Source organism: Stylophora pistillata, chromosome 13, assembly GCF_964205215.1.
Source record: "Stylophora pistillata chromosome 13, jaStyPist1.2, whole genome shotgun sequence".
Taxonomy (NCBI): domain Eukaryota; kingdom Metazoa; phylum Cnidaria; class Anthozoa; order Scleractinia; family Pocilloporidae; genus Stylophora; species Stylophora pistillata.
In genome coordinates, this window is record NC_142531.1 from 22,375,673 (window position 1) to 22,389,745 (window position 14,073).

The 14,073-nt window shown below is 36.3% G+C and overlaps 2 protein-coding genes across 2 annotated transcripts; both read left to right on the forward strand.

Annotated features, from left to right (window-relative positions):
• The first annotated feature begins 999 nt into the window (after positions 1-999).
• LOC111327737 (intraflagellar transport protein 52 homolog) lies at positions 1,000-10,800 on the forward strand. Its single transcript, XM_088742724.1, has 15 exons — positions 1,000-1,035; positions 1,979-2,115; positions 3,238-3,325; positions 3,980-4,109; positions 4,679-4,758; positions 4,952-5,016; positions 5,458-5,584; positions 6,684-6,770; positions 7,382-7,450; positions 7,703-7,780; positions 8,651-8,730; positions 9,257-9,344; positions 9,781-9,889; positions 10,070-10,215; positions 10,690-10,800. Exons 1-15 carry the CDS (start codon positions 1,003-1,005, stop codon positions 10,738-10,740), a joined length of 1,368 nt encoding a protein of 455 aa, XP_088598850.1. The 5' UTR covers positions 1,000-1,002; the 3' UTR covers positions 10,741-10,800.
• An 895-nt stretch (positions 10,801-11,695) lies between these two features.
• On the forward strand, positions 11,696-13,705 carry LOC111327695 (uncharacterized). The gene is made up of 3 exons (XM_022931928.2): positions 11,696-11,901; positions 12,068-12,550; positions 13,137-13,705. The coding sequence occupies exons 1-3, from the start codon at positions 11,792-11,794 to the stop codon at positions 13,564-13,566; spliced, it is 1,023 nt and encodes a 340-aa protein (XP_022787663.2). The 5' UTR covers positions 11,696-11,791; the 3' UTR covers positions 13,567-13,705.
• Positions 13,706-14,073: the final 368 nt, after the last annotated feature.

Consider the following 14,073-nt stretch of genomic DNA (forward strand, 5'->3'; position numbering starts at 1 on the left):
CTTTGAAGCCACTTTCTTCACGTTTTGAGCCACATTGGTCAGCTTTCGATAGACATTGCTTTAATTCATTCTAAAATACAATAATTAGCCCCCCCCCCATGGGTTGATTTTTGTGATGCCTTATTACGAGGTCAACTGTACCACTTTGCACGTTTTTCAAGATGGCTGACAATTACAGTGATATTTGTTGATGTTTTATTGTTTTGTTTTAACGACTTTACCGGGTGGGACTAGACCCGGAAGGTTAGTGCGAACGGAACACAAGGTCCATGCGAGGCACCACCCCTCCCCCCAATTCACCCTGGATAGACACTGCACAAAGATAGACCACAACACCGGGCACTACGTGCCCTACTCTTTTCGAGGAGTGTGTGGTTTCTTTAACGTTCCACAAATTTAAATCACAGAGACGGGACCTCCATTTATCGTCCCTATCCGAGAAGACTAGAAAGTCTAACCGTTTGCAGATATTATTACAAAGGCAGCACTTTCTACTCAGTTATTTAAAGACCCTGAGTGTTGGTCCGGCCGGATTTGAACTCTCGACCTCCCGCACAACAGTCCCGGCGCTCTACCAATTGAGCCAACCGGGAATTGAGCTAACCAATTGATCAAATGAAATGGAAAGAACCTCTGATATTATCATTGGACTTTGACAAATAAAGTTTTGATAAGAAGCAATGTGCCAATTTTCAATCTTTAACACCTAAAAAAGGTACGAAAAGCAGAAAAATTTTGGTAACTTTTCGGCAACTTTGGAAATTCAGCAACTTTTCGGCAACTTTTTGAAAAAAATAGCAACGTTTTGGCAACTTTTAGACACTTTTATCGGCAACTTTTTTGGGATTCATCGGCAACTTGTGGCTAGGCCTACTGAGTGCAAACATACATACTATGGGTGCGTAACACATCCTTCATCGTACTAAGCGGGAAGACTAGGCCCGGCCGATCCAAAGGCCTTGGCAGAGACTCCCTGGAAACTAGCCCAAATTTTTGCTGCCAATGATCAAAATGGCGCCTGGCACAACAACACAGGTAGGAAGTTCGCAAAGTTTACTCGAAAAAGGTTACTAAATATTAAAATCAGGGACAAGTGATCCGTGAGAATTTGTATAAAATGATCAAATTTTATTACAATCCTTATGACAAGGGTGTATCGCTTCTTTATGCACTGATTTTCTCTCCCGAAAATCATTAGAAAATCGAGCGTCATAATATTTACTTTGAAGCGTACCATGCATGTTGCTAAGGAATCGGAGAAACCCGCTTAAAGCTGCAAATTATCACTAAAACGCAGTGTTCCATTATCTCTCGTAAATTTTCCCTTCCCTTTTTGTGCAAGTAATATGTATTGAGTTTAATTGAGCGGGTTCAACATGCAGCTGAAGAACAAATTAAATAATATTACCGTGTGGAAAGTGATTAGAAAAAAAGCAGATCTTGTACTTCAAACTTTAGGATCTGTAAAATTCATGATATCTCTAAAAAAAAAAGACTCTTTTAGTTCATGGGAAATAAGCTACTGACCGAGGGAACAGTGCTTAAATTCTTAAGTTATATATTTAATTTGCTGGCCAACAGATATTCCTCACTTGTAGAACTATTGACGGACCAGTCCTGGCCATGTACACCCTAATATCAGTATGCATATTCTCCATACTGTTCTCTATACATTTCCTAAGGTTCTGATAAGGAGAATTTGTTTAACAATCAAGAGCTTCTTTAGTTGATAATCATATCCTTATAAATTATTGTAAGGAGAAATTCAACATTAGTCACCCTTAGCTATATAGGAGTTAAAGGGTTCATTGTTTCTGTCTTAGAGATCAGTTTAGAAAAGTGTCATACAATGAGTTCCTAAATTTTGAACAACTCTCAAATTGGAATTATTGTAAGCTGTAAGTCTTTATTACAAAGAAATATTTCACTCAAGGGATTTGTGACATTTTACTTTATGGATTATTTTCTTCTTCTCTAGGAGGCCAATAATGAGAATACTGAAGGGCAGCAAAGCAATACAATTATCTTTAATGCATCTAAAGGAGAACTTTTCACACCAAACAATGGTTTTAAATCACTGGTTAGAAAACTGAGATCCAATTGGAAAGTCATCACGTATGTATAACTATGTTTTTGTTTTTGTTACTAACTAGCATAATTTTAGATAGATGCTGTAACCCCTTTGCACCCTGACATCAGTATGTATATTCTCCACACTGTTCTTTACACATTTCCTGTGATAATGAGAAGGAGAACATGGTTAAAGATCGGGAACTTCGAATGCTGGTGATCACATTTCCTTTCTTCTCATGACCCTAATGTTTGATTCAGTGATGATGCTGTAATGAGAAAATAGATCTTCATCATTCATAGGTGTTTAAGGGTTAAAGTAATTCAGGGAAGGTCCTTAAAACCATCATGTAATGCTGCAGCAAACACAAGTGGACAGCAGGATTTTAAATAAAAAGCAATGGAAACAGATCAATATACTATGCATATACACTATACATTCACATATACACTATATATTCGCTCCGACGAAGGGCTAACGCTCGAAACGTCAGCTTTTATAATCATAACGGTGGCCAATTTACCATTTCAACTTTGTTGTTATATTCAAATTATTTCGTTACCCCCACCGACGCAGCCCAAACAGTTTCTTTTAGAAACTATCAGCCAATATAACGCAGTTGCACCTCGATTATCCAAACCTTTTGGAACTAGACAAAAATAGTCTGGATAATTGAGGGTGTGGATAATTGAGAATATGTACATTAATGAGGAACAAAGACTGGTTAAATTAAGTAAGCAACATTTAATCCTAAAACAAAACATTTAAAAATCTTTTTGAAAAAGATATGGTCTACATCTTCACTGTCCTACGTGAATACCTCTACAAGTGTGTATCAACAATTAAAATTAATGAAAATGTTTTTACATTGGCTTAAAATGTTGAGGTAAGTCAGTTTGTCTTAAATAAGAACATTGCCTGTACTTCACTTTTCAATGCTGCAGTTTTAAAAAGAATCTGGCTATAGATCTTGATCATGACTATGTACCAGAAAAAGTCTAGGTAATTGAGAAATCTGGATAATTGAGGTTCAACTGTACAGTATAACCCTATAACTAGGTTATGGAATATATGTTTCTATCATTGTAAATATTGTGTGTGGTAAATGTTATAAGTGGCTGCAATATGGCTATAGTCTTCAAGATACCTTTGCTCATTATTTTTAGTAACAAAGATGAAATTACACTGGAAAGAATTGTAACAGCCAAAATAATGATATTTGGAGGGCCAAGAAGAAAGTTTACTACTTCTGAGGTAATATATAAGTGGAGCTATGCTAATTACAGATAGAAATTCCTTTAAGAATAAATAAATATAATTATTGTTCTTGAATATATTTGGTTTGGTTGGGTGTGGTCAGGGGATGAATTTAACCCACCCCTGTTTTTGTTGCCTTAAGTGAATATTTAAAGCAGTTCAGTAACCTAACTGCCTCCCAGTTAGCTCAATGGATAGAGCGCTGGACTGTTGTGCGGGAGGTCGAGGGTTCAAGCCCCGGCTAGATCAACACTCAAGGTCTTTAAATAATTGAGAAGGATATGCTACCTTTCTATAACATCAAGTAATGGTTAGATATTCTAGTCTTCAGGGATAGGGACGAATAAATGGAGGTCCCGTCTCCTGCAGGGTTAGGGGTAGGGGACATTAATTTCCCACGCACGAGATTACTGTGTAATGGATGTCCTCCCCTGGGTTGGGATGGGTGGGATTTATTGGGTGGACTACTCGCATGGTTTGCATAGGTTCCGTTCTAGTCCTACCCTGCTGCGGTAATGCAGTGAAAATGGTTAGAATTAGAATGCTAAGCGTGAGTAAGACCCAAGTGTTGTACACCCCCTTTATTTGACAGCTGTCCTGTCTATGCCGCTGAGTAGTATTTAGAAATGACTGTCATGTGTTTTTTTCCAGTTTGATGCACTTAAGCAGTACATTGAGAAAGGAGGAAGTCTTCTTGTCCTATTGGGAGAAGGAGGAGAGAGTCGTTTTGACACCAACATCAACTTTCTCTTAGAAGATTATGGAATCATGGTGAACAATGGTTAGTACATAATTAACAATTATTCCACGAGCGCACGTTGAATATGAGATGATAGATAGCCAACAAGGTGCATAGCGCCAAGTTGGCTATAATCATCTTGTATCCAACAAGCGCGAGTGGAATAATTGTTTTATTAAAAACGTTAAATTAAATTATTAAATTTTATTAAATTTTTAGCTCATTTTAATTTTAAGCTGACATGTACGTTTACCATATTTGTAGATTATGGTATATTGGCTGATATACCATGATGGCTCAGCCAATAAAAAGTCTTGAATTGCATTATCCAATGATCTAGTTTTTAATAAAAGCTGTTATTAAGAAATTCATCTCATCCATGGCTCTCTACCATTTTTCCTTTCTAATAGAAATGTTTTAACATTTAACCTTGTCCTCTGCAGTAGCTAGTCTTCCATGTAACAATTTGTCAAGTTTTCCTTTATATTCCTGAGGTGAAAGGGTCTCTTTGAGTCAGAGTAAACTATCTTTCCCATGATAATAGCACAATGACACCTTCTAATAAAAGTATGTAAACACAGCATTTAATCATAAAAATATCTTAATTACAGACTCAGTTGTGAGAACTGTGTATTACAAGTATTTCCATCCCAAGGAAGTGTTGATCTCTAATGGAGTTCTTAACAGGCAAGTTGTGACCATTATAATAACTATTTCATATTTTGTGACTAACGATAGAAATTATATTTTTCCAAAAAAATTATTTTGTTTGCTCATATCCCAATTTTATGTGCCATCATGCCTATCACATTCTTATATTCGATGGCTAAACCTAAGAATGACAGATGTTGACTTTGTCTTTTTCTGTCCTTGTAATTAGAGAGATCAATCGAGCAGCTGACAAGTATGTTCCTGGAATGTCAGATCTTGAAAAGACAGAACTTGGACAGTAAGTTTCATTTTTAGCAATTGGCCAGTATGAAATCCCATATCAAAATTTTTGAAACATAATATAGTTGGTGAAGATGCAAGCTGTTGAGTGCTCTCCAAACTTTCCAAGTGCCTTACATCTCAGTCTGTGAAGCCAAGAATTAGTTAATTTAAATGATGCTTGAAAGGAAATCTTCTTCACGATGTTTCGACACATTCATACACATTTTTGGTATGTGCTAAAGGGGTACCAAGCATGCCCTCACCATTGATAATCAAAAGTTATTATGATCAAATTGATTATAATAATTTTAGTAGCTAAATTATTTTATAACTTGATGTGCTTTAGATGCCATGATCAGTGAGTTTATGCTTGCATATATACAGATGTGCTGTACATTTATTTAGCAATTAGGATTTTCTTCATATATTTTGGTCAATTTTTCCTTTCTTTTCACAGATCTCTTACATTTGTATATCCGTTTGGTGCAACACTGAATGTGATGAAACCAGCCATTTCTGTTTTATCAACTGGTAGTGTGTCCTTCCCACTGAACAGACCAGTTTGTGCCTTCCACTCAACTAGAGTAAGTGTGATGGCCAGTTAAGTTTTTTCTAAAGGTTTGCTTATGTCTGTATGACTACAATGTGCATCTTTCAGAATATAAAATATATAGAAAACTTTTCCAAATGGTGTTGCATACCTGAATGCCCTTATCTGTACCATTAATTAAGAAATGATCATCTGAATTCATATAATCCTTGCAAAAACAAATCTCTATTCCTCTTTCAAATTTGTAGACAGTTGAATGTTATTCTGTAGACGCTCAATAACTACGGACACTGTTGTTTCAGACGGGCTTAATCTCAGGCTAAAACTACAAATTATTTTTTGTAGGAAACAACCTTTGCTATTAGGTCTTGTTCTCATTATAATGCACAAGTTGGCTGTTTAAAATATAAAAGCTAAAAGTTTCTAAAGAAACTGTGGTGCTACGTCGGTGGGGGTAACAATGTAATTTGGTTATGTCAACTCAGGTGAAATATGTAAATTGGCCACCGTAATGTATAAAATATGAATTTGCTTTTATATGTTATATCTTGGAATAACTACATCTGGACAGTATATTGACTTAACTTCAAATTGGGTACTGGTATTGTTTATCCCTCTGCCCCCCTCCCTCCTATTTAACAATTATTCGCTGAAGGCGAGTGAATATTGTTGAATAAACCCCGAGATGAAGTTGAGGGGATTGTTCGACAATATTCACCGAACCTGAGGCGAATAATTATTTTAGAAGTCTAATTTCAGAGCTGAACAACAGAGAAATTTCTAAAATCATAACATTTTAGTAACATTTATTAACATTTATTGTAACATTTTATACAAACTACGTGGAACGGTTTATATAGTGTCATATAAGGAACTGCTCGACCAATCAGATTGCTGGAAACTCTTTGCTCAGCTCTGAAATTATACAAAATCCTAGTATTGTGGGATTTGTATTACACGTAGTAAATGACCATCCTAAGTGCATTTTTCTTTTAATTAATGCAGAATCAAACTGAGTGCATGTTGTTGAGCTACCATTCAGTTTTCTGGGATCTTTATGTACCTTAAGCTACACCTATTATTACTTCCCCCCTCCTCTTTAATTTAATATTGACATCAGATACTTTCCTCAGCATTCAAAAGGCAAAATGGTCATCCTGGGCTCTGTGCATATGTTCAGTGATCAATATCTGGACAAAGAAGAAAATGCAAAGGTTCAGGTTGGTAAAGAATTAATTCTTCAGGAAAATTTATCATCATCCTCTAAAACTGTATTGATTTTTATTTTAATTATTCATTAGTTATTATTATGCAGCAGTTTCAATGAAGGAGTTGGTCGGAAACAAGAGTAAGGGAGTTCTTCAAAATATGCAGCAGAAGGCTGTGATCTCGAGAACACTAAATATCTCTTAGACATTTAAAGTTGTAACATGAACGATGAACATCGCTTTCCATTTAACTCTTTGCCTTCAAAAATTCTGTGGATTATTAGAAACTTAGGAAGTGATTGTCACTGATTAACTCTTTCATATAGCCAAAATAAGTAATAGGTTTTTAAAGATTTTTCAAAAAATATTTTATAAAAATCTGTATTGATTTTTATTTTATTTATTGATTATTATTATTATTATTATTATTGAATTTTTTGAGAGGGGGTACATTTGTGAAAAATGTATGGGAAATGATATAGAGAATAAATATTATTAGATTGTAAAAGTGAAAGGGTTATTACATGCCTTTAGTTACTAAAAATTATTTTTACACTAATTTTAACAAATAATGCTAGTAAATTTAACAATAAGGTCTTCTCTCTCTCTCTCTCTCTCTCCAGGATGTGGTATTCCAATGGCTCACAACAAATGACATACAACTCAACAATATCGATGCAGAGGACCCTGAGGTATTTTAACTTTTGTTATCAGTGATTGTTTATTTCAAATGCATTGAAGGTTGTATTAATTTAATAAGTTGCTGTAGTTTGTAGCCACAGAGAGAGGTTTACTGCTAGAATTGATGGACAAGTTACCTCTCCCTATAATTTCCACACGTTATCTAGCAAACGTGTAATGAGAATACTTGTACTTTACAATCACACAGTTATCAGTTGTGATAATTATCCAAGGTGAAAATTAAAACAATTTGTCTGTTTAAGATATCAGACTATCATTACATCCCCGACACTCCCAGGATGTCAGAGAGGCTGAGGGTTTGTCTTCAAGAAGGAGATGAGGTACAGCATATGCATAAAACAGGATTGTTTTCATTGATAAAAATGGAATGTTTTCATGACAGGATCCTCCTGTATTGTAACATGTAGAGGGACATATCAGCGCTTCAAGTCTAGGAGACGAAAGCTTCTTCTGGATTAAAATTCTTTATACTTGCAAGGTGCCCATAATTGTGTCCATGCTAAGGTAGTGCTGAAAAGAACTGTTGTAATTGTGATAGGGGTAAATGTTTTAATAAGCCAAGAGGAAGTTGTTGTCAGAGAAGACTCTTGAGGATCAGACCTCATGGTGGGTGGTCCCTGTAGGGACTGTGTGTCAGTCTGAAAGAAATGTTATTATCACATGACTTGTCTGGCCCTGCTCGTGCAATCCCAAAGAAAACCATAGTGAAATCTGACGTGTGCAAGGCCATCTAGCTGCCCTCAAGTTGCTCTGTTGCAAAAACGTTAAGGAAAACAGAAATGAGAAAAAACTGTCGAGTTTTTCAAGGAATTGGGAGTTTCTTGTTCAGACTTGAAAAAATAGAGTAAAAGTTTTAATTGTAGAATTTTTTTCTGCTCGTGTGGCGCCTGCATGTGCCCATTTATCACATCCTATATATATTTGGGTTGAAATTTTTAGACACCTCGTGGTTATATGACAAAATGCTTATTGACTGGGTTTGGTTGGGCTGCATGGACAGGAAAATATTTTGTTCTTGGTCATGAGGTGCTGACCTCTCTGTGCTCGGTCCGCACATCATGACATGGAGCCGGATATTTTCCCATCCGGCCTTCACACTCAATCAATAGGTACTTAGTCACCTAAGGTGGATATTATTGTTGAAAGTTTTTAATTTGGTAATCTTACAGTGTGTCACTCATTCTTTACAGAGTGCTGGCTCAGATATCACAAAAATGTTTGACGAAAATCTGTTCAAACTTGACACAAGTGTAGTCCCAGCTGCCATAAGGTATAATGTTACAAGGATTACCCAATTTTATACAAAAAAACAACAACAACAACAACACCCTTAAACTGTTATTTCAATATTTCGAATTCCTTCACCTTAAAGTTTTCCTTTCAAGGTTTGGACTCAGCCTGGTGGATTATAAGAAAGTATCACCAGTGCAGCAAGAACAAACTAAAGTAATACCCAATTTTATGTTACAAAAACATCACCTTAGACTGTGATTAGGACACTTGCTAGAGGGAGCCTGTTATGCAAAAGCCTTGTGGTTTTTCATGGGCTTCCTTGCTACCTTAGAAACTTGATAATTAAATTGATGGAAAATAAGTATAAAGCAATACAGACCAAAGGGTGATAAGGGCTTGAGAAAAATGTTGAGTAAACTAAGACTTAATTGAGAAACTTTTTCCTCAAATGACATATAATCACAGTATTGAATGACATTTGATGACCACTTTTGAATAATATTGCATACTGTTAAGTTCTTTGATAAAGGCTGATATTTCTGTATGTTGTTTCTACATCACAGAGCATATGAAGACCTTAGAGTGAAACATGAATCACTGTTACTAATAACTCCACAGTTTGAGACCCCACTTCCACCACTTCAACCTGCGGTAAATTTATTAGCAAAACTCTCCTTCAAAACAAATAGTTATTGTCAGTAGCATATTAAAAAAATTAAAGCTCTCTCGCATGAGAAACAAACACTGTTCTGCAAAGTCTTATTTAGTTCTGGCATTGTCTCCATTTTAATATTTTTCCTTATTTGCTCTGCAATTCTTCAAGAAAATTCATGCCACTCTCTCAACTAAAGAGGAACTGGAGTGGGCCTTGTTTTCCGACCCCCAGACAATTGGCTGTTTTTCCATTGAGTTCTGATCATACTGTTTGGTATTTCCCTCCACTCTGGTTGAACTCTGTCTAAACTTATTGAAGTGCTCAAGCTAGTTTTAATTGGGAGGGTTATTTCTTTCACTTGAGTAATACCATACTGAAATGAAAGAATCTGACATGACTTACTTAATAAATGATATTAATTTTTTCTTGCAGGTGTTTCCACCAACATTTCGCGAGCTACCTGCTCCAGCATTGGATTTGTTTGATTTGGATGAGTGTTTCTCATCAGAGAAGACAAGACTGGCTCAAATAACCAACAAATGTGAGTGCACCAATACCAAAAATATTATCGGTTGCTGATGTTGTTCGTCTCATCATGAGCATGGTGGCTATTTGGGAGAAAATCTAATCTCCTATTGGATGGAGTTGTTAGGACTACTGCTTTATGTCCTCTCAAAAGGTGAAAAAAACAGTTTTTTACTGAACTTCTCCTTTGTTGTAGGTACTGAAGATGATCTTGAGTATTATGTTCGTGAATGTGGTGATATCCTGGGTGTTTCCAGCAAGTTACCAGCTGCCTCCAGAGATGCCAGACACATTTTGGATTACATTTTCCATCAAGTTGTGGAGTTTAAAAAGCTGAATCAGGTCAGTATTTGATTTTCATTGCCCCATTTACACCTCACACAGCTGTGGGGCTTCAAGCTTAACTTTTTCTTAAAGGCCACCATTTGGGGACCTAAAGTAATTGTGTGATTACCAGAAATAAAGTTTCAGTTGTCTCAGGAAAAGAAAAGGTGAAGGAGAAGGACACTACATGCACAATAATATTGCAGGAGCTATCATACTGCTACTTGTCTTTGAAATAAGTGGGACTGCTGTTTTGTTATTTGTCGTATGGCTCGTAATTGGAAACTTAAAGACAACTTTTGCTTCAAATTCAGTCACCAAAAGTTTTCTTGTCACTATGAGGAATAAGACAGCTACAAAGTGGAGTACTTAGATCTCATCTGAGACAAAATCTGAGAACAGTTCAATGACAGAAGCCTATGCCACATATTGCATTTTTTATTAGAATTATAGTACTTTACTATGGACTTCTTTGATTTCTATTTGTCGCAGGAACCTCCAGATGATCCTTCAAATGAGCCTGACTTTGTAGATGCCATGTGAGATAGTCACATTCAGGTCTTGATTAATTTAAAAGCCTTTGTGGAAAACAGTTGTTATAAACTTATTTATTACATCTAAAGCAGTCTGTAGAGATGCATGCCAGATGAATTGAAGAACAGTTCTTTAGACAACTTTTGTTTGTAGGAAGTTTTGTCACACCTTCCAAATAGGAATCGGCTGGTTTTAGTTATCCCTCCCTTCAGAGCATTAACTTTTAGCTTCATACAGGGGTGCATGGCTTGATCTAACACCAATTTCTTTAAGCTAATGTATAATAGAAAGTATACGAGCTAAAAGGGAGGCTTAGGAAGCTAATCATGTGAGTTATGAACTAAAAGGAGCTATGCCATGATATATTGAATTGTTTTTAGCTTTATAACTTCAGAGCCAATTTCAGTTGAGTGTTGTAAAACCAGTGTGAAATGTAAATATGCATAAAAGGTGAATAATAAAAAAAGGTACTTCAGATAAAAGTGAAAGATGTTCTATTTATTGTTTTACTTACTACCATAGTCTGCAAAGCCCTTGAGATAAAGAAAGATGTTGACATTTGTCTAGTCTGGGACAGGTCACAGATGATGTCAAAATGTGGTAAAACGAAGGTAAGAGGAAGTCTCAGGCCATTAGGGGTGTCCCTGAATTGTTTTCTTTTTTTTTTTTATTTGTCACTTTATGGGGGCATGACTTAAGATTGGTCTTTCTCGAGTTTTTGCCAACAGTGAATTGAGCAAGTTAATGGTGGGGATTCCCAGGTAATTTCCTGCACATGGTGGGAAGTGGAGATTCCACAAATCCTCTGAATTTAAACTAAAGATATAATCTGGTTGTTCCCCAAACTCTTCCAGGAAAAAGAAAAAGAAAATCAAACAGCACAAAATGATTGAAACACGTTACTTCCGGTTCCCTATCTTTTAATCTGGGCGAGATTCCTCAGAGGACTGGTAACTAAGCCGAACGAAAATAACTTCTAAACAACTGATTTTCTTTGGCGGCGACGATATTGGAATACTTAAAAGAATCGAAATCACCCAAACCATACCCTAAGATTAAAATGATACCGTGGAGAATACCATTTCCCTTTCCGAAGATAAACACTCGAAAATTTTGTACGGTATCTGTCAAAAGAGCGCGGTTTGCGATCCAGCAGGCTTGGAAGCAAAGGTAAGTCGGAGAAATACCCATTGTTTACAACAGCACCCTTGTCGAAAAAGAATTGTGTGGAATTCCTTTCACTCTTTAAGTGTGTGAGCTTCTAACGAGAAATGTTTCACCTAACTGTTATTTTATTGATTTTATCCCTTTCTGTCGCTGATGAAACGTGTAACAGGGACGCGGGTAAGTGTGAAGACACAACTTTCAAAGTGAAACACGCGAAATTGTACACCACAGTTCCTTCAAGCAGTGAGGATGTAAACATTTCTTCAGTCTTGACTCTAAACGACGGTGTAAAAATCCCCATCTTTGGATTGGGTGTCTATCAAGCAGGATCTGGTGAGGAAACTCGAAATGCTGTACGATGCGCTTTGGAAAATGGCTACAGACAAATTGACACTGCTGCTAGATACGAGAACGAAGATAGTGTAGGCGATGCCATCAAGGAGAGTAACATTCCTCGTGAAGATATATTTGTCGTCACAAAGTTGTATGACGATGATCACGGTTTTGACAAAACGCTAGTAGCGTTCAACAAGAGCTTAGGAAAATTAGGAATGGAATACGTGGACTTGTATTTGATGCATTCCCCGGTTCCCGATAATGTTGTACCCTCATGGAATGCTATGATCAAGCTACAGCAGCAAGGACTGATTAGGTTTGTAGAGATTTCTATGCAGCCAGTGTGCGAGAAATGTTTTTTTTTTTTTTTTTTTAGTTCGCCTATCCTAATGTACACTCAGACACAATGAACATACTATTATTTTAATATTGACCTAGCTTATAACTTGATCTCAGGGATTCTGATTAATTTTGCACTTCTGAAAACTGTCTTGGTGGTATGCATATATCATGAGAGAAAGAGATTGCTCGTCAATAATTCTGAATGAGAACAGCCTGGGCACAGCTAAATATTGAATACTAGCAGTTAGAACCTTAAGTACACTTATTCTAACCCGTGAGTCACCAAGACAGAATTCCTCCTTACTCTATCAATACAATTATATCCATCAGACAAGTGACGAAAATAAAAAAATATCAGCTAGGGGATTATTGGTTGATCTAATACCAAATTCTCCAAACTAACATCGTAAGAATTGTATTGCAGACAGTAAAGAGAATTATGAATGAGATCTTGGGAGTGAAAGAATATAAAGGAGACTATATACACTACTGTAAAATAGACCTGTTGAATTTTTCTTTCATGGAAATTGTTAAAAATAATTTGAAATGTTTTGTTACAGGTCAATAGGTGTGTCCAACTTTGGTATTCACCACCTTGAAGAGTTAAAGAAGCACTCAACTGTTGTACCTTCTGTCAACCAGATTGAAGTTCATCCCTTTTTACAAGAAAATGATGTGGTCAACTACTGCAAAAAGGCAGGCATTGCCATTCAGGCTTATTCACCATTGACAAGAGGCAAGAAACTTGACCACCCAACAGTTAAAGCTGTTGCTGATGAGCATGAAAAAACTCCAGCTCAGATTTTATTGAGATGGTGTTTACAGAAGGACTATATTTGTATTCCAAAGTCTAGTCAGTCAACCCGCATTGTAGAAAATGCCAGGATATTTGACTTTCGCCTGTCTGTAGAGGACATGGATGTTCTAGATGGGTTAGAGGAAGGTTTTAGGACTGGAAGACCTAAAATACAAGTACCATGGAAGGGATAGTGGTACGAATATTGCTGTCACATAAACAAAGAATTAATATGCTCCAGGAGTCCAATATGCAAATACATGTACTATAGGTATGTTACAAGAAATAAAATTTAGCCCTTAAATTCCCGCGAGTGACCACAAGAGAACTAGTCTTCTCCTGACAATATCAATACAATATCAAGCAGAGAGGTAATGAGAATAAGGAGAAAAGAAAATCAAGGACTTATCATTTGATCTAATACCAAATTCTCCAAACTTACATCATAATAACTGTATGGCAGACAGTAAGGAGAATTTCTTATAAGATCTTAGAAGTGAAAGGGTTAAAATGCATGTGCCATAGCCATCCAACCGCATAGGGGGAGGGGGTGGGTTGACAGAGGTTGTTTCAGAACTTTGCACTAAAGCTTGGAAATTGCAAGAATGAAGATAAAATTGCTGAAATATTTACTACCAAATTTTTAACTGTCTAGTGCTTTAAAACATATTTTTTAATTACAGAAAAAAATGCTATAGAAA